Source organism: Eucalyptus grandis, chromosome 4 (genome assembly GCF_016545825.1).
Source record: "Eucalyptus grandis isolate ANBG69807.140 chromosome 4, ASM1654582v1, whole genome shotgun sequence".
Lineage (NCBI taxonomy): Eukaryota > Viridiplantae > Streptophyta > Magnoliopsida > Myrtales > Myrtaceae > Eucalyptus > Eucalyptus grandis.
This window is the reverse complement of record NC_052615.1, coordinates 36,071,372-36,099,272: the sequence shown is the minus strand read 5'-3', so window position 1 is coordinate 36,099,272 and position 27,901 is coordinate 36,071,372. Positions and strand designations below refer to the sequence as shown.

The following is a 27,901-nucleotide window of genomic DNA, read 5'->3' as shown; positions in this document are numbered from 1 at the left end:
CTGCCATGAAATTGAGGTTCGTGCGGATCGAAATCGTTTAAAAGTTAATTTGAGAAAGAATGTCCGTTGCGTTTGCTTAAAATACAGGTGAACTCTAAAGGCAGTCGATAGCTTATTTACTCTGCACCATGGGGCGTACATTTTCGTCCGGGTCGAACCCCTTCTCCGTGACCGTGAGCTTAACGGCGAAGAGGAAGGAAGATGAAAGTGAGAGGAGAGACGAGAGAGTAACGACAACAGCAAGGCACCCAATTTTAATCGCGACTTTCTTTTCAAATTTTTTTTTTTGGCGCTTTTTCGTTCTAAGTGTCACAATTCGAATGGGGAGAGACCACGATGACGTGACAATTCGAAGCTACCTCACATTTTCTCTGGCCGAGACTGGAAGCATTCGGAACAGCGACGGCTGGAACGCGCTTTTTGCAAAGGAGACGCGCTAGTCCAAAGATACCTTACGGTCTGGAATGGACAGCGGTGAAGACTGTTATCAGTCGAAAGGACCCTCTGTCGGCTCCAATAATTGTACTAGCCTGTGTGCTCCAGTAATTGTACTTATTCCATAGAGGTCATCTTGTTATCTCTACCATAACCCATATTGCTTACTCTGCCGATCTTTACTCTTCTGATTTAGCCCTAAAATACAAAATTAAAAATGTTTCTGTCCGTAGCGCCGATACTAAAAGTCATCAATTGGAGAAAAGGCAAGATGCCAGTCATTTTTGAGATGTCTACAAGTGCAAATTTGTCAACTAGAGCAGTGTCCGGTAATTTTTTGGGGACCTACAAATGCAAAGAGCCAATCAAAGTGGCTCCCCCCCAAACAATAATCTGTCATTTGCATTTATCAATGCTCATAATTACGAGCTCAATATTTTATGCCATCGCTATATCAAGCATCGTCGCTTTAACACGGATCGTTCATTCGAGGCATGAACGTCGTCTAGTTCAAAAATGTAAGCTCCGCCACGTAAAACGAGAACAGCTGGAACGCACTTAGCAAAGGAGACGCAACGGTCGATGCAAATCGGTGGGCCCCACCGACAACTAAATCCGACTTTCCCAGAAATGGGTGGTTTGCGAGGACGCGGACTTCACACGCAACGACTGCTCGTTCCCTCCCGATCCATGTGCATCCTGTAGTGTAAAGCACCAGCAAATAACCCTCTGCACGGTCGTCCTGTTGGGCAACCCGATTAGAGGCATTTCGTTCTTTGATAGTAACAGAGAGATCGGTTCAAGAAACATCGGAGGAGTAAAAATGAAACGTGATCGAGCGCCCGCACACAATTCTGGCCAAAGCAACAAGAAGAGCGCCCGTCGAAAAGTTGATGATGCCAGTGCGTCTAGCTCCTCCGCCGCTTCGACGGGCAGTGACAGCTACGATGTGTTCTTGAGCTTTAGCGGTGAGGATACTCGCTTAAAGTTCGCGGATCACCTCTACAACAGCCTCGTCGATGCCAGAATCCGCGTATTCAGAGACGAAAATGAGCTTCGCGAAGGTGAGAAGATCGACACCGAGCTTCTTCAGGCCATTAAAAATAGTAAAATCTCGATCCCGATCCTCTCTCCGAACTACGCTTCGAGCAAATGGTGCCTTCATGAGCTCGCTGAGATGATAGAGTGCATCAAAAGCGGGCACGTTGTCTTGCCCATATTTTACCATGTTCAACCGACCCATGTGCGAAAACAAGAAGGGAGCTTTGGAGAGACTTTCTGCCGTTTAAGTACGAATCATTCGGAGGAAGATGTTGTGAGATGGAAAAAAGCACTCGAAGAAGTGGCTTCTATAAAGGGATGGGAACCAGCGAAAACTGCTGACGGGTATTTCTTTTTCTTTTGAAGCCTCGTTTGCTTTCTTGCAACATGATCTTGCTTGTAGAGGAGGCTATACATTCGTGTGCTTCTCAACTTGTGCTTGCTTTTTTTTTTCTACTCTTATATGCTGTAGTGTTGTGATGATGAGATATTACAAATATGACTGTTCTTCTAATGCATTTTGGCTGGAATGCTTTATAAACAGCCACGAAGGAAAATTGGTGAGAAAGATCGTCACAGCAGTTTTGAGAAAGTTAAAGAAGCCCCCTCAGCCTGTTGTTACCGAACAACTTGTCGTTACCGAACAACTTGTCGAAATCGATGATTCTGTGGAGGATATTTTGAGAAAGCTGGATGGTAGCCCTAATGGTACTGTTGGTATTTATGGAATGGGGGGCATTGGTAAGACAACTTTGGCCAAGGTTGTCTACAATAAGCTCTTAGACCAATTTCGGTATCATAGTTTTATTGCAGATATTCGAGAATCCTCGCGAAGCAAGGGCATTCCTCGTTTGCAGAAACAATTAATACGTGATCTGAAAGTGGTAGAACGAGTGTCTAATAAGGATCATGGAATCAGGATCCTGAGATCTATATTTAAAAGTAAGAAAGTCCTAATTCTTCTAGATGATGTGGATGATATTGATCAAGTTAAAGCTTTGGTTGGGAATTATGATTGGTTTGAGATGGGAAGTAGGATAATAATCACCACAAGAAGCAGGTCTGTTCTTGATGAAGCTGAGGTGAAATGCAAGTATAAACTCAAGGAAATGGCTAAGGATAAATCTTTGAAATTGTTTAGTAGACATGCCTTTAGGAGTGACTCTCCTCAGTGTGGATTTGAGTCTCTCTCCAATTCCGTCGTGTCCATTACCAGAGGGCTTCCCTTAGCTCTTGAGCTTATAGGTTCACATTTGCGTGCGCAAAACATAGATTTTTGGCAAGACGCGTTAAAGAAGTTACAGAAAGTACCATATGAGAAAGTGCAAGAGAAGCTCAAGATAAGTTATGAAGCATTAAACTATGAGGAAAAGCAGATATTTTTGGACATTGCTTGTTTCTACGTTGGAATCGATGGATATGATATGGGAAGCGATGTAGATGAGGTATCATACATGTGGGATGCCTGTAATTTTTTTTCGAAGATGGGGATTGAAAAATTGAGTTCAATGTCACTAATAAAAATTGAAGATACTCAAGTGCTGAATATGCATGACCAACTGAGAAAACTTGGTAGGGAAATTGTTCGTCAAGAAGATTACAGTACGCCTATGAATCGAAGTAGGCTGTGGGCCCCTGAGGAAGCCTTGGAAGTACTTCAGACAAATAAGGTACTTGTAACCTCTATCATCATTCTACTCTCTTTTGACATGAATTCTCTTAATTGGAATGAAGTGTTAGACCTCATAACCCAGATTACTCTCCTTATATTCTTTCCTTGATGTGATTTGGGAGTGATGTGCTTAGCATCTATACATGGTAAGACATTTTCTATCGAGTTGAAAAAAAAAATAAACTTTTGGGTTTAAACATTAAACTCACTGTTGATTAGTGGTTACATGTGCACTTGGTGTTAGTATTGATTGATTCTAAGTCTTTATTCGATGTAGCCATCGCATTTTTCCCCTTGAAATGATCTGTTACCCTGATTCTCTAATTGGATAAGAGAAGAAAAAAGGAGGAGGAGCTAACGGCATAAACAAAAGAAGGGAAGAATTTCATCTTAAAAAATAAATAATCACATATATGATAATATCTAGTCTGATCTGAGCATCAACTTCACACTATAGAATGAAGGCAAAGTGACATATATGGGTCTTTTGTTTGCTGATTTGATGCAACAACATTTGTGAAGGGAATTGAAAAAGTTCGCGTTCAGGCCCTCCTTCTCGACGGAATTGAGTCGCCGATTGAAATCACAGCTGAGCAATTGGAGATGCTACCAAACTTAAGGCTCCTTATAGTGAGAGATGCAAAACTGATTGGAGATTCCAAAAGCTTGCTTCCTAAGTTACGATCGCTTTTTGGATGGGATGCCCTGCATTCGTGCCCGGTCATTTCCATCTAGAGAAATTAGTCATACTTAATTTACAAGAAAGCGACATTTCAGAGATTTGGGAAGGTTGGAGTCATCTCCGTGGTTAGGGAGAGTATCTTGTTTTGTCTTTTGTTTCTAATGATTTATTCTTTGCAAAAATTTATCAACCACTTTGTTTTGCAGGTGGCGAAGCAGTTGAAAGTTCTAATTCTTAGGTATTGCAATAATTTAAAAATTACTCCTGATCTCTCACCCTTCCGAAATTTAAAGATGTTAAACTTGAGAGGATGTGAAAACCTAGAGAAAATTCATCCCTCTATTGGAGAAGCCAGGGGCCTCGTTTTTTTATTTTTGATGGAATGTAAGAAACTCTCAAAGCTACCGCATGAAATGGGCAAATTGGAAGAACTGAAGGAGCTTCACATATGGAAGACTGCTATACGGGAAATTCCTGCATGTGTAGGTTCTTTGAAGAAGCTGCAAAGGCTTGATGCCAGTGATTGCAGCTCATTGGTTGCCCTTCCCGACTCAATTAGCCATCTGAAAAATTTGTGGCTCCTTGACTTGAGTGGTTGCTCTGGGTTATGTACACTTCCAAAGAGCATTGGATCACTCGTAAAATTGCAGCGCTTGTCATTAAGCGGAACGGGGGTTTCAATAGATTTGCGGTTTGATTATCGTATCCCTAACTCGATTTGGAAGTTGGAATGGTTGACACAACTGAAGTTGTCATATTCGGGCATTTGTAAATTATCTAAATCCATCGGGGATTTGAAAAAGTTGGAATTTTTGGATATTTCTCATTGTGAGAAATTGAGTAGTTTACCTAGTACTATCGGCAAGTTGGGCAACCTAGAAGAATTAGATGCCTCAAATTGCAAGAATCTAGGAGGAGAAATTCATGTAGATGGGCTGTCTTCATTGAAGATCCTTCGTTTAAGTTCAACAGGTGTTTCTGGCTTCCATGGCACATTCGATAAGGTTTCTTGTCTTGAGCAACTTATGTTAGACGATTGCCATATGCTTCAATCATTGCCGGAGCTTCCTACCTCTTTAACAGTTTTGGAAGTCAGCGGTCAGCATCGCACATTTCCTAAACTTTCTCGTTTAAGCCACCTGAGAAAGCTCACTGTTAAGGATTGCCCACTGTTGAAATCCATGCCTAAACTTTCTCGTTTAAGCCACCTGAGAAAGCTCACTGTTAAGGATTGCCCATTGTTGAAATCCATGCCGAAGCTTCCCTTAAGTCTATTGGAACTTTTTGTCTGCAATTGTGGTGAGTTGGAAGAGTTACCGAGTTTGTCAAGATTGGAATTATTGTTAAAATTATTTCTTGAGTCGTGCGGAGAGCTGACAGACATTAGGGGTCTAGAGGGATTAAAATCCTTAGGATGGCTTACCGTATCTAAATGCTGGAAGTTGTCCAACCTTGACGGCCTTGGACATCTAGAATCTTTGAGAGACTTGTGTTTATTGTCAAGTGGTTCAATATTGAAAGATGATCAAGTTCGAGGCTTTGAAAAATTGAAAAACTTGGAAAAGCTAGCGGTAGCGGGCTGTGAGTCCCTTGTAAGAGTGGACGTTTCGCAATTAACACGTCTAGATCGTTTAAGTTTTCGTGGATGCTGCAAGCTACTCGAAATTAAAGGCCTTGAGAGATTGAAAAACTTGATAACGTTAATTCTCGCGGGGTGCCCTATTGATACATTACCAGACCTCTCGTGCTTGCATAACCTGGAACTTGCGTGGGTTGACAAGCGCTCGAACATTACCTGATGTTCGGGGAGTGAGGAGAGCCTAATATGTGGGCAACGGATTTTATGAGTACCGGCCTCAGTAAATTTTCCACATCCATCAAATTTCGAAGATTCGATGAAATAATGGGGGGTCAAACTCGCATGAACTTCTGGACATCGCAGAGCTCTGGGAATCAAGGCGTTCAAACTCTAGAAGGCATTCAGCGATGCAACTTATCAGACGAGTTAACGGTATTCGGCCACAACGTCCGGAACGATTCACAAATCCTCGGAGAAGGTAAATAAAGCAGATCACGCTATTCATCGTCTCTGTCTCCATCTCCCCCGCCTTTACGACCCAAGTCTCCAATCTCAATTTTCAATTCTTGATGTTCAGGAGGTCATAGTTGAAAAAGCAGAGGAGATCGAGTTCGGAAACAGCACACGCAGCAGCGTCATTCTTCATGGTCAAATTCAGATAAGTGGAACCAGCTCCTTCGGTGGGCGATGATGCTTCGAAGAAGCACGACAAGCAGCGGAACAAACCGCGAGTCTTTTCGTGTGGTGAAAATTGCTGAGAGCTTATTCATCCACGATTCTTGTTCAAAGGGGCTTTTGAAGGACGGGTTGCACAAAGTACTTGAATCTGGTGAAGCCTTTGGTACATGGGAGTGACGCCGTGAAGTTCCCCTCTCGGTTGAGTCGCTGCTGGAATCGTCTCCGGTGATGGCAGGCTCTTCACTGAGGATGGGGAAAGGGGTTTCGAGTGAGGCCGAGGCACCTGCCGGAAAAGATCAAGTCGAGGACTCTTGGCTACGGCGATTGTTAGCCATCTCTTCTGCGGACATCATGATGCAGGTGCGGTTAGTAACGCATAAATTAGTTAGTGATCAATTTTTTTTTTTCCCTTCAAATTATGCAAGCAGGCACTACAATAGAATTACAAATGTGTTAATAAAAATAGTAACTGAAAGATTTCTTCTATTTTTAAAGATTTTCACCAGCTAAAAATGTTTACTGTTAATGTATTAACCATTTGATATTAGTGACGTACGAAGGAAGAAGCTTGATATTTAGTTAGAAGTTTTTTTCCTTTTGTCTGCTTTCCCTTTGCATAAAATAATGAGGTTGAATTTAATCGTTTTCCATGACAATAGCATACTGTTTTTCCCTCTCTTTCGTGATTCAAGCAACAGGGTAGCTAATGGAGGAGGACAGCATTATGCTTTGGGGAAAATCACTCTCTTGATGATGCCAAGAAGTCATCGGAATGCCTTCTAAGAACATTACATGTCATAGCCATCAAGTAAGACTGCTGATCTTAGATAACCTATCAATGACTATCACCAGCAAATCCGAGTTGTAATTTTCTCTAAGTACCAAGTTTCAAGATGATTTGCTTCCTTCCTTGACATCTATTTGGTTATGTTTATTCGCCTATGCAGATACTGTTGACTTCATTTTATCCATGGGGATACTCAAATGAAAGAACAGTTTGCCTTAAATAAGCCAATATTGTACTCTCCAAGGAAACCCCTTAGCTTCAGTTATCTCAATCCGTTAAGAATTCTTTTCGTGGTTAAGTCATTAACATGTTTTTGATACACTGCTAAATTCTCTTCACAAGATTCCCTGGCCATTTTGGATTCTTGCTGAGATTTACGTGTTGAATTTGACCGAGGGCTGAGGGCTGAATATCGATCAAATTCATTCCGTCTGGAAAAATGAGCTTCAGATTTTATGTGTTACTCATTCAAGCATTAGAAATTTTTTTACGCTATGCAATGTGATTCGTTCTGCTGATGCTCATTCTGGACCTTTGGAATAGCAAGACATACTATAGCATGCTATGTACGATGAAAGAAACATGTCTTTTTAATCTGGGACATGTAAACCAAAGAGAACCATATGTGGAGGTAGTTCTGCTGTGAGATTAAGAATGAAGTGACTGTGTAAATGGACTGTTTGTTTGTTTCGGCACTGGAATGAGGCAGAGCTGGATGATGTTGCTTTTGCTTTGTGAGAATTTTGGTGTCAAGACTACTCTGAAAGATTTGATAGTAATCGATTCTGTGGATAACAAATTGATCTCATGATGTTGCGCCAATTTGCAGGAGCTGTTAATGGCTTTCTTAGGGATAGTTTTTAAGTTCACTGAATTGATGCAGTTTATGAAGGTTGCGATTTATAATTATTGTTCTTGACATTCAGGCAGCTTGAGACTTTGGAATTGTATTTATCCAACTCCTGATTTGTTGAAGGATTAAGACTTGACAAGCAATTTCTCTATGAACCTGAGGAAAATATTGACCATAATTGTGTGATTCCTAATGCGGAAGATTGAACATCCTGACATTAGTTATAGAGGACACATATGTGGAGTCTCAGGATTTCCGTTCAAAATTCTTTTGTTCCAGAGAAAATGTATTTTGATAGCCAGGACAGTTGCTGACTAGATGTCAAAAAGCTGTTTGTCAACGATTCAAATGTCTTATTTGGTTGCCCTTATGGTAAAATCAAGTTCTTTGCCCCTGATCATGATATTGTTAATTCAGTTATCTCAATCCCTTAAGAATTCTTTTCATGGTAAGTCATTAACATGTTTTTGATACACTGTTATATTCTCTTTACAAGATTCCCTGGCCATTTTGGATTCTTGATGAGATTTACGTGTTGAATTTGACCAAGGGCTGAGGGCTGAATATTGATCAAATTCATTCCGTCTGGAAAAATGAGCTTCAGATTTTATGTTTTACTCATTCAAGCATTAGAAATTTTTTTATGCTATGCAATGTGATTTGTTCTGCCAATGCTCATTCTGGACCTTCGGAATAGCAAGACATACTATAGCATGCTATGTACGATGAAAGAAACATGTCTTTTTAATCTGGGACATGTAAACCAAAGAGAACCATAGGTGGAGGTAGTTCTGATGTGAGATTAAGAATGAAGTGACTGTGAAAATGGACTGTTTGTTTGTTTTGGCCCTGGAATGAGGCAGAGCTGGATGATGTTGCTCTTGCTTTGTGAGAATTTTGGTGTCAAGACTACTCTGAAAGATTTGATAGTAATTGATTCTGTGGATAACAAATTGATCTCATGAGGTTACGCCAATTTGCAGGAGCTGTTAATGTTAGGGATAGTTTTTCAGCTAATTGAATTGATGCAGTTTATGAAGGTTGCAATTTATAGTTATTGTTCTTGACAAGTCAGGCAGCTTGAGACTTTGGAATTATATCCATCCAACTCCTGATTTGTTGAAGGATTAAGACTTGACAAGCAGTTTCCTTATGAACTTGAGGAAAATATTGACCATAATTGTGTGATTCCTAATGCGGAAGATTGAACATACTGACATTAGTTATAGAGGACACATATATGGAGTCTCAGGGATTTCCGTTCAAAATTCTTTTGTTCCAAAGAAAACGTATTTTGATAGCTAGGACAGTTGCTGACTAGATGCCAAAAAGCTGTTTATCAACGATTCAAATGTCTTTTTTGGTTGCCCTTATGGTAAAATCAAGTTTTTTGCCCCTTATCATGATATTGTTGAGAGTTAATTAAGTATAGAAGTATAGAGTAGTATGTTCAATTCGCATTGTTTGGCGATGCGGATCTTGGGTCTTGAACTCTCTGGCCAATTTATGTTCTTGTTTCTGCAATTATATTTGAAGTCCATTGTCAATTTCCATTAATCTTCCAATTCTACAGGAAAGGAAAACAAAGGCACCTTACTATACTCTCTTTTGTTTTTCCCATTTGTTGTGGCAGAACGAGAACAGACAGACAAACGGCAGGAAGGCAAAAAAACAATTAAAGAAGAAAGGGGTGATTATGAAGTGAGGTGAAGGGATCCAAGTTGATATATCCGTTGAACGAGGACAGAGATTCAGAGGTTGTGGAGGTATCTTCCAGCAAGCGAAGCAGCTTCCTTGACAAGAGAGAGGATGTCAACTTAGCATTTGCTTCCTCTTAACGTTCCCCCTCTGGAGTTCTGCAAGTTGGCCGTGCAGTTACATTAAGTTTTGGCTGCATTCCTGGCTCAAATAGCCATCTGCACAACACCTGCCAGGTCCCCATCTATGAATAATTGATCAAATCAAAGGATCGCCGCCGCTTAGTACATTTGACAAGCCAAAATATTCGTGAAGTTAATGTACCGGCACGGTTTATGAGAAAGAGATAATCTGGGTATGCACTTTTTGTTATAAAAGCAAATGTCGATATTATAGACCAACATGAGTGCATTTGCTGCCCCCCAGTCTCCTCCCTCGAAACATCAGAACAGTAATCAAAGTTGGCTTGTGAATGAAGAGATGGTCTAGTGAAATTGTGGAACAACAGAGTTAATTTTACTCAATCTGCAACGTACCTTTTCATCTTTGTGAATCCAGGCATGTGTAGACGTATGAAGCTATCTTTCCCTTGTGAAGAACGTTCCCACGTTCTCCGTCATAAAATGCTCATGTAAAATGCAGGGGGCCAACGACTAGTTATATCGATCAATTCAAAGAGGAGCAAGTTGAATACGTTGATGTCGAAACTCACTTATTTGGGCTTGAACCCAGGCTTTGCGCTTCATGCAGCAAGCGTTGAGGCCGTTGCAGGGTCTCTCCCCCCGACATCCGCTGTACAAATGGTAAACGCAAGGTCGAAATTACATGATAACAGGAAATAGGAAAATAGGGAAAGCCTGGTTGTTTTGAACCAAATATATAATTCAGTCAGAAAATTTGTTCCTCGGGCCACCATCGATGACCTTCCTCGACATCTTTGCCATTATTGGTTTCTCTGCTTATGGCGCGGAGGCTCGTGAGATGGAGGCCAACCCATATTCCTAATTCAGTGACTTGACCAATAAAGAACTTTCCCGTGGTCCTTTGAGTTGAAAAATTTCGTGACTCTTGATTTTCATACGTAGAAAACGGAAAAGGTAACTTTGTCAGCTTGATTTCGTTAGTGATGGATAACTTACACCCTTGCGACTTTTAGTGACTTTTATAGTTACCGGAACATCCCATGCTTTAACAAAAATATATGCTTTTTAGCTTCGACTCCCCGTTACCTATTACTTCGACAAATGGCCAAGTGACACATCATCATTCCCTACTAGTTTTTTACACTGAGAGTAATCGGTGATTACAACATCCAGACACTCAACTCCGAGTCTAGACAGTTAGATCTGTTGGGACCAGTAGTTTAAATTCAGTTTAGTATATGTACTCGCTATGTGTAAAAGGAGTAGAAAGCGAATCGTTGCCCTTCAGCACTCCTACACGAAGGATCTCTGTCCGTTGGATTACAAAATAACAAATCCCAGTCGTCCATTGAAAAAGTGTTCGTGAGGTAAAAATTATTATATGAGAGACGCAATAAGCTCTGGGATGTGACATTTTTGGGATGGAGAATCGATCTCTTGAGAGACCTTAGAACCCTGTAACTAAGACAGTGGTGACTTCAAGTCTTTAACATGCATGGAAAGAATTGTGTGGGCACATTGAGATTGAAAATTTTTAACATTTGAATTTGTGTAAGAAAAGTAATGTGAAGGAAATAAATGTAGGATTGCTCAACCAAAATAAATCAATAGCCGTAATTGATTGGGTGAGAGAGAGTGAGAGAGAGAGAGGCTAGCCATGAAGACAAAACTCGAGATTTCTTTTACTACACAAATGAGCAAAACTCAACATGAGATTCTTTCCGATGCTAGTGCCAGCGTCAAAATGGTAGCCAGGGAAGTTTCTTACGAAGTATGAAGCAAATGCATTTGATTGCTCTCAAATTTCAAAATCTCTTTGGCACAAAATTTGCAGCTCAAAGCATGTGATAATAGCTTCTCTATTTGTTGCGGGTCAAGGACTCTCTCCTTCCTTGAATTATGGTTCCTACTTTTCATAAAGTGATCTCTGATCAATGATAGGACAGAATCCATTTGATACATATCTAAAGGATTCCTTGATTTGAACTGAAGAAACAATGTCACTAGATCATAATCAAACTGGCCCCAACGTTCTTTTGTTCGCAGGCATCTACACCAAGGGCATGACTTGAAAGGAAACAAGGAAAGAAAGAAATGGGAAGAAGAATTAGTAGACAGCATAAAGTAAAGAACGTGCGGGATTTTCTTCATCAACCCCCCAAGAAAAGAACATGATTGAACCCCGACTCTGAAGTGAAGTTTGTGCAATGAGAACGTCCTTCCAGATGCAATCCAAAGCTAGAAGCACATATATTTCCAGCAAAACCAAGAAACCAGTGTACAATTGCGGATCTGCAGCAGAGCTTCACCAGTTATCGTGTTTTTTTTTTTGGTAAGGAGCTTCACCAGTTATCGTGTTATTCTCCAAAAACTTCAAAATGTCGATTTTCATCACCAAGACATCGTCCCTCAACTTCTAGCAACTCATGAGGTTAGTGGATACAGTCCTTGAATTCTGTTTCTGGTGGGTGTGGCGGCTCAAAGTGTGGAACAGCTTTCTAAGGCTTCACTCTGATAAGCCTGTCATGTACGTATACGGTGTTCGCGCAGCTTCGCTTTATCACTTTAGCTGCATGAGTAAACATAAAGGAATGAGCACAATTGCCCAATACCCATGATAAGTAGCCTTGTCTTAGCTAACGTAAAATACAGAAGCTAAATGGGAACATAAGAACGCCTATACACATTAATCAATGAGTTTTTTAGGCTGTGTATTACGTTGAGAAGATCAAATATGCCTCACTCCCTTTTTATCAAAGTAAGGACGATCAGAAATTCCTGTTTCCATTCAGCCTTATGCCAAAACAAATGTCATTTCATGAACGAAGAGGAGAAGAGTTGTCATGCTTTATGGATGCGTTCTCTCAAAAAAGTAAAATATTTTTAAATATGGATCAAATTGAATCCATAAAGATTATAAGATGGTTGTTTGTTGATGTTGGATTGGAAAATAAATGCCTGGAAATTAAATTGCAGGAAAGATAAATTTACTGGAATTTCAAAGGTAAGGATAATCTTGCGCAGAACATTTAGTTTTTTTTTATTAATTTTACAAGAGTATAATGTAGATATTTATAACCTACCATCGATCATTACATACAAGCAGTTTTTTATTTTTAAATCCACCAAGCAGTTTTATTTTTTACCGTGGCATGACCGTCGATTCAGCGATTTTCAATTAGAATTAGTGAAAGAATTAAATTGGCAAATCGTGAAAAGTTTTAGGAAGATTAAAAAGTTCAGGATTAAATCAACTGTCATACAATAAGTCTATGATTTTTTGGATAGTTTTCTCAAAAAACATATATGTATGGCAAAGCCTAATTGTTTTGAACCAAACAAATTCCTAACCACCCAGTACATTTCAATTTCCTTCATACCTACGTACCTAAACCTAAACCTAAATCCGTTATAACCATGAAAAACGATGGTGCATGGGAGACAATTTACTCTGACATGGAGTCTCCTGTTGTATGATTTGTAAAAGGAAACAGAAATATCATATGATTTCTCCTGCTTATAAGGTTCATGTTGCCTTTCGGTCTTCACAATATCGTACAACATTCACTGATGGCACCAACTTGTCCGCCTTGTTGTCGTCTCTACGACGACTACGTTCGTCTACGTAAAAGGGACAACGTTGTGATTATTGATGTCAAAGAGTAGTTAGCAAAGATGATTTCGCAAAATTTATGTGATAAGATTTATGTTGGTCGTTTTAGCACATTCATCCATGACCAATGCACCATTTGGGACACCACTCAATGGGCCAATTTTCCAAGGGCAATATCTTCTTCAACCATTCTCTTTAATTGATAGATTATAAGTTATAGACATCGGCCATATATAAACTTTTTTAAAACTAAATGTAAGTGATGTCTGTATTTATAACCCAACAATCAAAGGTATAATCAAAAGGAATTTCCTCTAACAAGGTTATAGGAAAATATGGCACATTTTGTAATAATAAAATTACTCTTTTGATGGTAATTCCATTATATCCTCTAATGAAATACCTTCACTTGCGATGATTTTGAGTTTTCATTCCTTAATATCACACTGAATCAACTAAGTACATTCTCCCTCTCACTTGAGTTCAATGGAAATAGATGGGTTCTACATCACATTCAAGAGGGAATTTAAAACCTATTAATTTGGCAATGTTATGTTGAGCGAATTATGAATAAACAACGTGTTAGGAATGTCTAGAAATCTATATTCGCTGATGTTTAACCATGAAACTAAGTTAATTATCCAAAGAAAACCGAAGAACTAAGTTTTTCTTTTCTTTTTCATTTCTTTACCAGTACCATTGAACTTAATTTGCAACTGCCGAAATCCTTAGTTTCCACAAACAAGCATAAATTTAAGTTGGTACCTTGCACTAAATCATCAATAGAGCTTTTGCCCTCGTGTTGTCATAAATTGCCGACTTTGTATACATAACATTTTTGTGAAGTTCCTCAAATCACCCGTCACATGCTATTATTATGCCTTCCCAAAACAACATGTCATCTCTTCACGGGGTGTACCCTCACCAATAATCTCTTATCAAGCTTCTTAAATTCCTTCCTTCGCTTTGGGCTGGAATACTTGCACGACACCTGCCATTTAGGCCCTGTTTAGTAATCTTCCGAGGAACAACTATTTCTATTCTTTTGTTCCCCAAAACGAAAACAAGAACATAAATCCGTTTGATAAAATTTTTATTCCCAATAATAGATTTGGAATAGAATCAAAAAGTGAAAAAAAAAGTAGCTTCTTGTTTCCAAGAACAATTCCCGGAATTGGTTTTTTTTTTCCTTTCTCTTTTCTTTTCTCTTCTTCTCTTCTCCTTTCTTCTTCTTCTCTTTGGCCGTCGCTGGCCTCAGCTATGACTAGTGACTGGCTAGACGAGGGCCGACAACGCTCCCCGAGCCTTGTTGTGGCTAGGCGAGGGTCAGCCTCTCCTTGGCTGAGTGAGGTCGACCTCATCGGGCCACCTCTAATTCAAGGTGGCCCTAAGTGAGGCCGAGCTTGAGCCTCACACGCCCCACGACGAGGCTTGGCCTCGCCAGGCTAGGGTGAGGTTGACCTCATGCTTTGCCCGGGCGAGGCCGAGGCTTGCCTTGGCAAGCGAGGCTCGAGCGAGCTCACCATAACTCGCCCAATCGGTCGCCGGCCACGGCGGTGGCCGATGACTAGCTACAAAGAAGGAGGAGGAAGAAGAAAAAAAGAAAAATAATAAAAAATAATAAAAGTATTAAAATATTAAAAGAAACAAAAAGAATTTAAGAATCTTACAAAATGCATTTCTATCCTAAGAATAGAAATGTTGGACAATAGTAAGCACAATCTTTTGCTCAAAAATTGTTTTCTGAATAGAATAAAAAAAAAAAATTATTTTTGATCAAAAATTGTTTCCCGAATAAAATAGTTATCAAACGTGCTCTTTGTGACTTGATGATGTGACTTGTTGACGTAGTGCTTCAAGAGAAGGTAAATTTCTTTTGTTAACAACGTCACAAGCGCAGCTCAACACATTGGATATAAAATTACCTAGGTTACACGACAAAGTACATGCTGTCAACATTTTCATAGTTAAAAAAAAAAAAAAATAACAACACACACACACAATTGCAAAACTAGAATTTGAATGAGTTTGTCGCCTTCAAAAGGTTGGTATCTGTTAATATAAAGAGGAAGAGCTTTGTTAGGTGTAGGATTATTAGCACCCCAAATCCTGGAAAACCCTCTTGACTTGCCGGTTTTGGACTTTTGGAGCGTATAACTCGCACCATCACCTTTAATACCATATTGAAACCTATTCGATTATGTCGGTTTCATTGCAAATTCCGCAGATTCTCCTAAACCCCACTTCTATTCATGAGTTTGAACACTTTGATGGCGACACAAATGCAACAAAACATCTAATCATACCGGGAATCCATAACAATTGAGATAATTGATGCTTGTTGATACCTAAATTTTGGCGATACGATCATTTATTTATTGCATAGAAAACTATTATTTAATTTTATTCTTGAAAAAATATTAATTGCATAGCATATAGATTTAGGTGCATTTATTTTTAATTTGCATTTTTTGCATTTATTTATTGGATCGGTGACGGGTGGATTCGAATTAGTGATTCTTAACTTTAACTTGGCACGTCAGACTAAGCCCACAGTGAGCAAATTGGCCCAAAAATTAGTGATAAAAATTATTTCGTGAAAAGTAGCAATTTGAAATTTTTCCGGGATACAATGAATTTTTTTGAATAGGGCAAATGTGAAAAGCAAATATTACTTTCGGCAAAACGAATATTGCATTTGGAAAAAGAATTTTAGTGGATATCGATTTGGAAAAATTGAAACCCCGATCGGTGGCCTATAAATAAGTTGTTCGCGTAGGGTTTTGAGAGGCCACATAATCGATACAAACGGCCACATTTAGAGAGACACAATAGAGACGAGGTGACTAACATCGTGAGAAAAAATCTTCTGTTCTTCTTGTAGTCTGCATGGTGAAGATGCATGCTTGAGCTCACGATCTTTTTCTTCCTGGTGATCGCTCATCAAATTTGCAAGGCCACGCCCTCAAGCCGTCCTTCAAGTCTCCTTTGCTGGGTTTCCACGATCTGCACATAGAAAGGCCAAGAAAGAAAGGAAGACGAAAAGAGAGAGAAGGGTGGCAAGAAGAAGACGAAAAGGGGGTTTTCTCTCGAGTAAAAGAAAAATCAAGACACGAAGAGAGAGAGAGGGACTAGGGGAAAACGTTCGCTGATTATAGGTTGTTGACACCTAAATTTTGGCGATCCATTTAGACATTTAAAAATCAGGGGTTAATTTTATCCCCGAAAAATAAAATCACATGGCATATAGTTTAGGAACATTTTTGTTTATTTTATTGGACCAACGGCGAGTGCAAAATTTTTCACATATTCGTTCGCATTCTTCACACATTTATGCATTTTCGAACAAAAAGGAAAATTTTGGATAGAATATGTGAAAAATACAAAAGGGAATATTAATACGAGGTGGATATATGTCAATGATATATTTAGGGGTATTATGCGCGAACAAAAAAGGAAAAATATATACCGTAGAGATACATTTTTAGACCTATATAATACCTCGCGTGCAATTTGTTTGGGAGGCCACACATATCAATCCACACGGCCATACAAAGGGGAAGGAGTTTCAAAAAAAATTTTGGAGCAAAAAGGGAGCTTCTTTTGGTGAAAAAGAACACAAAAGAAAAGCAAAAAGGAGAGAAAAAAGATGAAAAGGTGAAAAGTGACGTGAGAGAGAGAGACCAGAAAAAGAAAAGAGAAAAGGAAAGCCCCACGTTACTGTTCATCGTCTTCTTCGTGGGGGTGTCCTCGCCTTCGCCAGCCCACACCGTCGCCGCCTTACGAGCCGCAGCCCATCGTTGCTCTGCCGGTGACCCGCGAGTCCGCTCCATTCCACCGCGCCTCTGCTCACCCGACGCCGCTACCGCCCCACAGCTCCGTCCGCGACGCCCACGCCAGATCCGGCGTCCGCAAGAGCCCTCGCCGGAACCCGGAAGCGCGAGCTTCGCCCGCGGCGCCCCGCCTCTGTTCTGACGACCTGACGCCGCCCCCGCTGCTCAAGCCGTCGCTCCACCACACCTCCATCGTCCCGACGACCCGCGGTCCGCGGTCCGCGATCCCAGCTCCGTCGCCCCTCCTCAGTCCGCGACGCCGCCCGTGCCGACGCGCTCACCGCTCGCTCGCTGCCGGTTCCTGTTGAGCCCTCGCCGGAACCCTAGCCGGCGTTCTTTCCCCACCGGAGCCCTAAAACCAGCGGCCAAGATTTTTTTCTTTCTAAAAAAGAAAAGAAAAATTTTACTAGGTATTTTTGCTTTACTTTATTAAACAAGTTTAGGTTTTTCTCTGTTTTTATCGTTATCTTTTTATGTGTTGTTTTCTTTGGTTGAAATACCTATTTATGCATAATTAAAAATCTCAATGTGACACTCGAATCGCAACCGCGCTAGGGGTTTTATTTCATCTATAAGGCTTTAGATGAAATAATTAATTAAACGGACTAAAATTAATATTTTGATCTTTAAGGCTTAAGATCAAAGTATCGATTTTACTAGCGAAATATTGTCTCGATCTAAACGATGTGCGATATTTCGATGATTTTGAATGAATTGTCTCGTCTTAATTGCCTAGTTTATCTCGAGATATGTTTGAATTAGAATATTGCATGTCTTAGGGTTTACATGTTTAGAATAGGAATTTTATTTAAAAAATAAAAAAAAAAATCAATTTAGGGTTAGCTTCATTTAGATGCATGTCATTTAGGGATTGTTATTAGACCCATTTAATTAGAAATTGTATGACATTAGAATTAAGTCATTTAGTTAATATTGCATTGCATATTACATGATTCTCATTAATTAAGTGAAAAATAAAAAAGAAATTGCGTGGTAATTAGAAATCATATCTAGGGTTGTTGATGTGGTTTTTAACTTAACATTGCGGATGCTTTCGTTGTTTTGAGGTAAGTTTTTGCAATTTATTTATTGTTTATCCGGGTGTTAAATTAGTGGATTGCGCACTCATTTGATCACCTTACACGTGTTAGGAAAATAGATTTAAAATCAATTTAAGTCGCGCAAAACATTTTTTTTGAAAATAAAGTAATGGTACCGAAAGGGCATTAGAGAATCTAGTGTAACCAAGTCCCATACCCATAGTCTGCAGTTGTAGGAGTAAAGTGAAACTCCCATTACTTTACTTGGGTTTAATCGACCCACAAAAAAAATAGATTAGTGGCGACTCCTAATTGCATGCTAAAACATGAACCTAAGTCGCGACCAGGTATGGAGGCAGGAGGCGAGTTAGTTTAAGCTTAACAATCTATTAGCCAAACCTTAGGTGGCTCACCCCGAAAAATTGGTCGCGACATAGGTCAACCCCAGAACGCAGCAAGTTTCGGTGCTGCTCCTACGAAGTCAAACCAGCGCTGCTCCTACGAAGTCAAACCAGCAGACTCCAAGCGGCATCACAGCGATTCCTCATCGGTGTGGACTTTCAAACATCAACCAGCAAGAAAGAAAGAACGAACCCAGAATCCCAGCGGCGCCCTCAGCTTCTCCAGCATCGACGTGGACTTTCAAACATCAACCAGCTTGCTGTTCCTGCTGCTCTGCCACGCCAGCGTCCATCTCTTAGTGCAGAAGTATCCGCCGGTTCTTCAGCCTTGAATCGTGCCCATCATGGCCCAGCCCAACATCGGTGAAGCTTGCCGGTCTTGCTGCATCGACGATTCCGCTCATTATTCAACTCAACGCCACGGATTGCTTCCCCTCACGCAGCCTTACCATTCTGGTTTCGATGCTGTGACCAGCTCTCGACATCAACGATCACTTGGCGACACCGGCCTCCCTTCGAATTACCTAAGCTTTCGATAGTTTTGCAGGTTTCTTGGTGTCCCGTATCACAGCCCATCGAACTTGTCGTGGCCTTGTAGAGCCAAGCCGAGATGTTGCCACGATCGCCCATCCTCGCTACCCCGAGATTCCATCGTTATCCATACGGCACTGTCCGTTGAGTCAGACTTTGGAAAAATTCAAATTAGGTAGGTTTATTTTGTAGATTTATTTTATCTTATGCTTTGTTGGATTTACTTCTCCATGCATGATTGAAATCCCTGATGCACCGTCTTGATTCGATATCACGCGCAAATTTTTATTTTATCTATAAGGCTTTAAATGGAATAATTATTTACGTGGGAGTAAAATTGATATATTGATATTTAAGGTTTAAGATCAATTTATCGATTTTATTAGTGAAATAATCAATTTTGGATTTCAATTCGAGTGATGGATAGCATTTTTTATAACCATGGATGATTTGGTTTTTTTTTTTTTTGGTCAATCTACTCTATTCCTACTCTACCCACGACTTGTGCCCGGCCTCTTGCGGGCGTGGGAGTCGCAACCCACTCTCGAAACTTACGCGTCCCTACCTCCCATCCCCTCCCGAAAGGTGGGGATTGAACTCACCTCCCTTCCATGTTGGAAGGGTGGCATCACTCAAGAAACCCCCAAAGTGGTTTGGATGATTTGGTTGTTTATCTCGAAAATTAAAAAAAAAAAATTACATTTGCATTCCATGTAGATTAGCTTAAGGTTGCATGATAGGCTAGTTAGTTTTTTTTTTTTTTTTTAAATGCATGTTTAGAAGGTATCTAGAATAGATAATATCTCACTTTAGTTAGATTTTTATTTTTAGTAATTTTTAATTATGAATTTTCATAAAAATAAAAAATCATGCGCATGTTATGTAGGATTAGATTCATGAAATGCCTGTTAGTAGGTTCATTTAGTTAGAAGTTGCTCGTCATTAGAATTAGGTCATTTGGTTAATTCAGATTGCATATTTAATTATTGCATTTCTTTAATTTCAAATTTCATGGAAAATACAAAAAAATTTAGAATAAATCCATTTCATGCTTCAAGGTATGCTGCATGCTCATTTATGTCATATAGTTTAAGTCATATTGCCATGTTATATTATTTCATGTTAGATTAGTAGCATGTATTGCATAAAGTATGATTCTCATCGAATAAGTGAAAACAAAAAAAGGAAATTGCGTGTTATTTAGAAATTATATTTAGGATTGTCGATGTGAATTTTGATCTAACACTGCAAGTGCTTTCATTGTCACGAGGTAAGTCATGGATATTAAATTGGTAGTTTGCGTACCCTCATAAACACTTCACATGTTAGGAGGATAAATTAAAATCAATTCAAATTGCTTGCCAAACATTTTTTTCAAAATAAAATAGAAAAGTACCGAAAGGGCGTTAGAGAAATCTAACGTAATTAATTTCCCGAACTCACAGTATCTGGTTCGTAGGAGTAAAGTAAATCTCTCGTTACTTTACTTGGGTTTCTAATCAACCCACCAAAAATAGATTAGTGGCGATTCCTGATTGAAAATCATTTGCATCTTAAGAACTTGAACCTAAGTCGCGAATTGGTATGAGCTTGGGAGAGCTCGAACTAAGTTTAGGCTTAATAATCTATTAACCAAACCTTAAGTGGTTTACCCAAAAATTTGGTCGCGACAATGCTCACCTTATAAAGGATCTATCTTTCAACATAGGATGCATATAATTGGACAAATGATCTTAGATTATACATTTGTAACTTATTTACCCCTTTAAAGGCATGTGCATGGCACATGTTAAATGAAAAGATTTATGGGATAAAAGCATAACATTGTACAAGTTCGGGTTTGAGGGAGTGGGTATGCAACCTTATGAAGCTCAAAGTTTGTTGTGCACCAATTTCAAAGTTAAGAGGGTAAAATAAAATTCTCCCTAAATGTAAGAATGAGGTTCCACACTCATGAAACCTAAGAGTGCGATGATAATTTATCTAATTATAAGTGATTTTCCTCATTTTTTAAGCAATGTAGTTGCATTTAATCATGGCCAATATTTTCCTCCATATCTAGTTGGAGAAAATTTCCTCAAACCATATCTTTAATTGGTGCCATATTATGGATTGTAATTTTAACTAAAATTAAATGCGAGCGTATTTGCAACCCACCAATCAGAGTCATAGTAGAGAATAAGGAAAACATGGCCCTTCTGACCAGCAATGTATAATGTAACTATTCTGCTGCTGCATGGAGAGGGAGCGTCTAAGGAGTTGGGATGTCCTTTATTGATCTCAAGTCATTTTCCTTTTATTTTCTCCTTTTTGGTTTAATTTCTATACCATGTCATATTTTGCGTTGCTTGCTTCAGAAATTGCAAATTGGCTCAAGAAAAATTAAATACAAGTGGAACAGGATGTCCCATAATTAAACTATTTATCATTATAATAAGTTGTCTAATTAAAAAAAATTGCAAAACCAATAGTACTTAGAACATTTAGGCCAAAAGTCAACAAGAAGAAGAAGTAAGAGCATAAGTGTTCCATAATTAAATATGTTATTTTTTTTAAAGTTCATAAGTTAATGAAAAGCAAATTGTTAATGTTTGCGCAGAAAGAGAAAGCGTTATTTTTTTAGAGTTTAGAATTAAGCTTACAAAATCTATCCGGTGTATAGATCTAAAATAGCCCTTTGCATTTAATCATCCCCAATTTTATTTCTTGTAATTTATTTCACAAGTCTATTCTCGTGCATACCACGGTGAAAATTGCTTTTGTTTCAAAAACAAAGGGCAAAGGGAAGAGAATTCCTTTTAGGCACAAAGGATCTCCATCTAGGTCCACTCTCAAATCTTCCTTGGATTCGTGCAGGCTTAGCAACTTAATAGTGCACCTCATTCTAGGAGCAAACACAACAAGCAAAAAGATCAATTAGGGGTGTGCAACAGAAACCACCTGAACCGGGAACCGGTCGAACCAGACCGGACCGGTCGGTTTCGGGTGGTCCTAGAGGGTCTTGGTCCGGTCTCAGGTTCCTATTTTTGGAACCGGTGATCGGTTGGTCCGGTTCCCAATTTCAGGATCGGAACTGGATCGGACCGAACTGACCATTTATATATAATACCCATCACCATCATATTCATTTCTTCTCTCATAACTCAAAGCTAATAATCCTTCCTCTTTTTTGCGTTTCTGAACTACACTCAACAGTAACCATCACATTAGCTTTTATTTTTCAATTTTTTGCAATTCTCCTCACTTGCCCTTTCCCTCTTGAAACCTAAATGGCTAAACCCTTCTCTCTTTTTTTTTTTTTTTTGTTAGTTTCTACTTTAATATATAGTAACCATCACATCAACTTCCATTTTCCCAAATTTTGTAATCCAACTCGGCAATAATTCCATTCAACTTCCATTTTCCCAAACCCTTCCTCCCCACACATCATCATCTCTTCGCTCTCTCCCATCTCCCGTTGCGGCCCCGGCGATTCCCAAGGCCCTCTCGTTCTTTGAGGTGAGTCCCAAGTCCCGTCCTCGATAAGCTCTTTTGTTCTATTTTCATTGCCGTGCGGCTTCGTTGTTTGATCATTTATACTACGTAGTCTCATCTTCGTGTGTTTCGACATGCGATGTGATGTCATTGATGTCGCATTTGGGGTGGGGGGCGGGGCAATGGGCGATTGGATTTCGTCTCCTCCACGCATTTTGGTGTGGGTAAGAGCGCTTCGTTAGGGGATTTCAATCTCTTGGTTCTCTGTTGATATTTAATTCTTCATGTCTTGATGGAAGATGGGTTGGTGTAACTCTATTATTTGTGTTGCTCGTGTTTCGTGGACAGTGTTGCTATATTAGGCGCTGCTGTGACCTATATCTTCCATTGTCGATGCTCGAGCGAGCTACTGAGCCACTGGATTTAATCGAGCTGATTCAAAGAAGAGGGGGATTGAATTTATGCTTTGGATCAATGTTTCTTCTTTATCTGTTTGTTTTTTTGTTGATTATTGATGTTTTGTTGAGTCCATTTTCTATTTTAGGATTATGATGTGCGATTTTGGAATCCCATCGTTAAGATTTTGCAAAGCTTAGCAGGTTTTTTTGTTAAATGAAATGAAAGCAAGTGATGGTTCATTGGAACGGGACCGGACCAGTTGGTCCGGTCCGGTTCTCAATTCCAAGACAGCCGGTCCGGTCCACGGTCCAGAAAAAGTGGGAACCGGTCCTCCTGGTCCGGTTCCCGATTCTTGGGTGGAACCAGACCGAACCGGGAATCGATCACCCCTAAGATCAATGCCTGGCATCTTTACCTAACACCCAATAAAAGCTGGCCACATTGCTTACTCTGCTACTCTTAGTCTTCTGATTTAGCCTAAAAATACAAAATTGAAAATGTTTGCCTTCGTAGCACTCATTCCAAAAGTCATCCATTCGGGGAAAAAAGAAAGATGCCAATCATTCTTTGGGGGCCTACACACGCAAAGAATCAGAACATAAGCGAGGCGCTCTAAGTTTTCTCTTTTTATGGAAAATCTAGTTCAACTTGCTTTAACTTTTTCAAATGCACCCAAATTCATTCAGAAAGCTATGCAATTTGGCCTGTAAGTCTAGTTCGAGTTCGCTTTAGATGCTATAGCAAGTTATCAATGTTCAATGTGTTCAAACTCATTCAAAAAGCTACACTATTGTTGAGTAATCTTCCAAGATTACAAGGAAAAGACTATACTTACTTTCCCCTCACTTGAAGTGGGAATTTTCTAAAAACTCGACGGCGCATGGTCACAAAAGGCGTTCATTCCACATGAACGTCATACGGACAACATAAACACTGGGTATTATATATATCATGAAGCACAGGCAAATTAAATGATGATATAAGTATTTGAGAGCTCAAACGTCACAAGAAGAAGCCCACGCCAGCCTGCCTTCTCCCTCCTCCATCTTCGCGAGCAAAGAGCGAGAAAGAAAAGCTGGAGAGAGAGGGAGAAGGAGGGAGCATCGAGCAAGAATAGAGAGAAGAGAGAGGGAGAGAACACCGGAGAGCGAGCTTGAGAGAGAGAGGGCGAAGGACAGAGACCGGAGAGGAAGAAAGGAAAAGGAGAAAAAACACAAAAACGAGGCTTCTTCTTCTTCCTCGCCGACCCTCCTGCGGCACCCAGCGCCTGCAACCCAACGCCGGCAGCCGAGCCACCGAGCCTCACCGCCGCTCCGCGCCCCCGAAGTCGCGACCCCGCCTCTGTCGGCCCCGCTCCGCCCAGCTCTGCCACGTCGACGCTGCTGCCGCGACTTGCGGCAACCCACGAGCACCGCTGCACCTCCGCGAGCAGCCGTGAGCACCCGCGCCCTCTGCCGGTTGCTGCGTCCTCGTGCCAGTCACCGACACCTGCTGCCGCCGACTCCTTCTCTCCGGCCATCTGCGAACGCCGACGCTGCAGCAAACCAGCCGTTGCCTTCCTCCTTCCGGCGAGTTCCGAACGCCGGCCACCGCCGCTCGCCCCCGCGACGCCGCAGCAATCCGCGAGCTCGTTTGCAGCGCCTCCGTCCTCAGCCCGTCCGTCTGCAACCCCCTTGCAGCGCTTCCGCCCGCCGGTAGCCGCTCCTCCGCCTCTTCTCCGCCTGCGACTTGCAGCAGCCGAGCCCCCGCCTGACCGACCTCCGGCACAGCGTCGCCGTGCCTCGCCGTGCCACCGCCGCCAGGAAGCCCTAGAGAGGAGGTACGAGCCGGGTTAAAAAACGGGTAGGGTTTTGGGCGATTCAAGGCCGGATTTGGGCTTGTGAGCTTGTGGACTTCCCTTTTTTAAAAAAAAAATTAGACCGGACTGGACCTGCGAGGGAGTTTTTCTCACGCAGATTTTCGGATCAAAGCACTGCGCGCCATGGACAGCCAAATCCCACTTACCCTAAAGACAGGGCATGGTTGATTTTTTATTAATTTGTCCACTTTTCCCCTCCCGATCCATGTGCATATTTCCACGGGCATCTTAGTGGGCAACCCCAATAGAGGCAGACATTCACAGAGAGATCGGCTCGCTAGTTATTGGAGAAGCGAAAATGAAGCTTGATCTAGTTTTTGGGCTTTCTTTGCGGTGTTGGTCGCGTCGGTTCTTCTCTCTGTGCTCGCATACAATTTTGTCAAGAACAAGAAGGAGAGCCCCGTCGAGTAGCAGATGATACGGGCGCGTCTGATTCATCCGCTGCTTCGGCAGGAAGTGACTGCTACGACGTGTTCTTGAGCTTTAGCGGCAAGGATACTCGCAAAACCTTTGTGGATCACCTCCACAACAAGCTCATGGATGCTGGAATCCGTGTGTTTAAAGACGACAATGAGCTTCGCGAAGGTGAAAAGATCGGGACCAATCTTATTTTGGCCATTAATAACAGTAAGATCTCGATCCCGATTCTCTCTAAGAATTACGCTTCAAGCAAATGGTGCCTTCAAGAGCTCGTTGAGATGACAAAGTGCATGAAGAGTGGGCACATTGTCTTGCCCATATTTTACCGGGTTGAACCGGCCCATGTGCGATACCAAATAGGAAGCTTTGGAAAGACTTTCTCCCGTTTAAGTAGGAAGTATTTGGAAGAAGATGTTGCGAAGTGGAAACAAGCACTCCAAGAAGTGGCTTCTCTAAAGGGGTGGGAATCAGACAGATTTGCTAGCGGGTATTTTATTTTCTACCGAAGTCTTGCTTGCTTTCTTTCAGCTGAGACTACACATTCGTGTGTCTCTCAACTTGTGCTTGTGTTTTTTACTCTTATATGCTGGAGCGTTGTAGTGATGAGATAAAAAATATGATTGTTCTTCTAATGCATTTTAGCTCAAATGATTTATAAACAGCTACGAAGGAGAATTGGTAAAAGAAGTCGTAGGAAAAGTTTTGAGGGAGTTAAAGAAGGCCTTTCAGCTGGTTGTTACTGAACAACTTGTTGGAATTGATAAAGCTGTGAATGATATTTTGAAATTGCTGGATGATAAACCCGGTGCCACGCAAATTGTTGGCATTCATGGAATGGGGGGTATTGGTAAGACGACTTTAGCCAAGGTCGTCTACAATAAGCTCTCTGACAAATTTCAGCATCGTAGTTTCATTCCAGATATTTGAGAATCCTCGCGGCGCAAGGGTATTTCATGTTTGCAAGATCAATTAATCTTTGATATACTGAAAACGAACAATCTAGTGTCTAGTCTAGATGAAGGAATTAGGATTATGGAATCTAGATTTAAAGGCAAGAAAGTCCTAATTCTTTTGGATGATGTGAATCATAAGGATCAACTCAAAGCTTTGGTTGGGAAACCCGACTTGGTTTGAGATGGGAAGTAGGATAATCATTACTACAAGGATAAGTTCCATCCTTGATGAAGTCATGAAATGCAAGTATGAACTTAAGGAAATTGATGAGGATAACTCACTGAGATTACTTAGTAGACATGCCTTTATGAGGGACTCTCCTCCGTGTGAATTTGAATCTCTCTCTCGTGCTGTCGTGTCCACTACCGGAGGGCTTCCCTTAGCTCTCGAAGTTATAGGTTCATATTTGTATGGGAAAGATAAAGAATTTTGGCGAGGTGCGTTAGAGAAGTTACGGAAAGTACCACATGAGGAAGTGCAAGAAAAGTTGAAGATAAGTTATGAAGCATTAAACGAGGAGGAAAAGCAAATATTTTTGGATATTGCTTGTTTCTTTATTGGAAGTAATTTAAAAATTGTATCCTACATGTGGGAAGCCAGTGGATTTTTTCCAAGGTTGGGGATTGACACGTTGAGTGTTATGTCTCTAATAAAAATTGAAGATGACGGAGAGTTGAGGATGCATGACCAATTGAGAGATCTTGGAAGAAAAATTGTTCGTGACGAAGATTATTCTCGTGCCTTTGAATCGAAGTAGGTTGTGGGTCCATGAGGAAGCCTTGCGTGCTTTTCGAGATATAAGGTGACCGTTACCTCTATTGTTTTGCTTGGACATGAATTATCTTAATTGGAATGAATTGTTCGACCTCACGCTTGAGATCACTCTCCTTGTATTGTATCCTTGATGTGACTCGAAGTGATGTGCTTAGCATCTAACCATAGTAGACATTTTCTATTGAGTTGAAAAGAAAAAGAAAAAGAAAACTTTGGGTTTAAACAATAAATCCCTGCTGCTTAGTGGTTACTTCGTGCACTTGGAGTTAGTATTGATTGATTCTAAGTCGTTATTCGATGTAGCCATCGTGTTAACCACCGCCGCCCTCCCCTCTCTCCCTTTTTCTTTTTCCTTTCCCCGAAATGACTATTGCACTAGTTCTCTAATCGGATAAGAGAAGGAAAAGAAAAAGGAGCAAATAGCATAAACAAAAGAAGGGAAGAAATTTCATCATGTAAAAATAGATACTCGCATATATGACGAAATCTGGTCCAACCTAAGCGTCAACTTCAAAACTATAGTATTAAGGCAAAGTGATATATATGGGTCCAATGTTACCTGATTTGATGCAACATTTGTGAAGGGAATTCCAAAAGTTCGTGTTCAGGCCCTTTGTCTTGACGAAGACAAGTCGCAGAGGAAATTCACAACTGAGCAATTTGAGACACTACCGTTCTTAAGGTTCCTTGCAGTATATGGTGCAAAATTGATAGGAGATTCTGAAGGCTTGCTTCCTAATTTACGATGGCTTGTGTGGAAGGGATGTCCTGCATTTGTGGCTACTAGTTTTTGTTTGGAGAAACTAGTCATACTTGATTTATCAAGAAGTGACATTTCAGATTTTTGGGAAGGTTGGAGTCATCTCAAGGTCAGAAGAAGAGCATCTTGTTTTGTCTTTTGTTTCTAATAACTTATTCTTAGCAAAATCAATTGTTTTGTTTTGCGGTGGCGGAGCTTGATTGAAAGTTCTAGATCTTACTTATTGCCGTTGTTTAAATATTATTCCGATCTCTCGGCCTTTGAAAATTTAGAGAT

At 40.5% G+C, this 27,901-nt stretch overlaps 3 protein-coding genes across 3 annotated transcripts; all 3 read left to right on the top strand.

The window, feature by feature from the left end:
- Window positions 1–1,049: 1,049 nt before the first annotated feature.
- Window positions 1,050–9,978, top strand: LOC104442209 (disease resistance protein RUN1-like). The gene is made up of 8 exons (XM_039311334.1): window positions 1,050–1,821; window positions 2,021–3,146; window positions 3,671–3,951; window positions 4,034–5,887; window positions 5,987–6,447; window positions 6,786–6,895; window positions 7,035–7,167; window positions 9,361–9,978. Exons 1-3 carry the CDS (start codon window positions 1,259–1,261, stop codon window positions 3,881–3,883), a joined length of 1,902 nt encoding a protein of 633 aa, XP_039167268.1. The 5' UTR covers window positions 1,050–1,258; the 3' UTR covers window positions 3,884–3,951; window positions 4,034–5,887; window positions 5,987–6,447; window positions 6,786–6,895; window positions 7,035–7,167; window positions 9,361–9,978.
- On the top strand, window positions 4,244–5,629 carry LOC120286061 (putative adenylate cyclase regulatory protein). The gene has a single exon (XM_039310933.1). The coding sequence runs from the start codon at window positions 4,244–4,246 to the stop codon at window positions 5,627–5,629; it is 1,386 nt and encodes a 461-aa protein (XP_039166867.1).
- On the top strand, window positions 5,734–26,251 carry LOC104443247 (disease resistance protein RUN1). The gene is made up of 5 exons (XM_039310932.1): window positions 5,734–5,887; window positions 6,323–6,447; window positions 16,945–17,224; window positions 25,102–25,624; window positions 25,800–26,251. Exons 1-5 carry the CDS (start codon window positions 5,734–5,736, stop codon window positions 26,062–26,064), a joined length of 1,347 nt encoding a protein of 448 aa, XP_039166866.1. The 3' UTR covers window positions 26,065–26,251.
- Window positions 26,252–27,901: the final 1,650 nt, after the last annotated feature.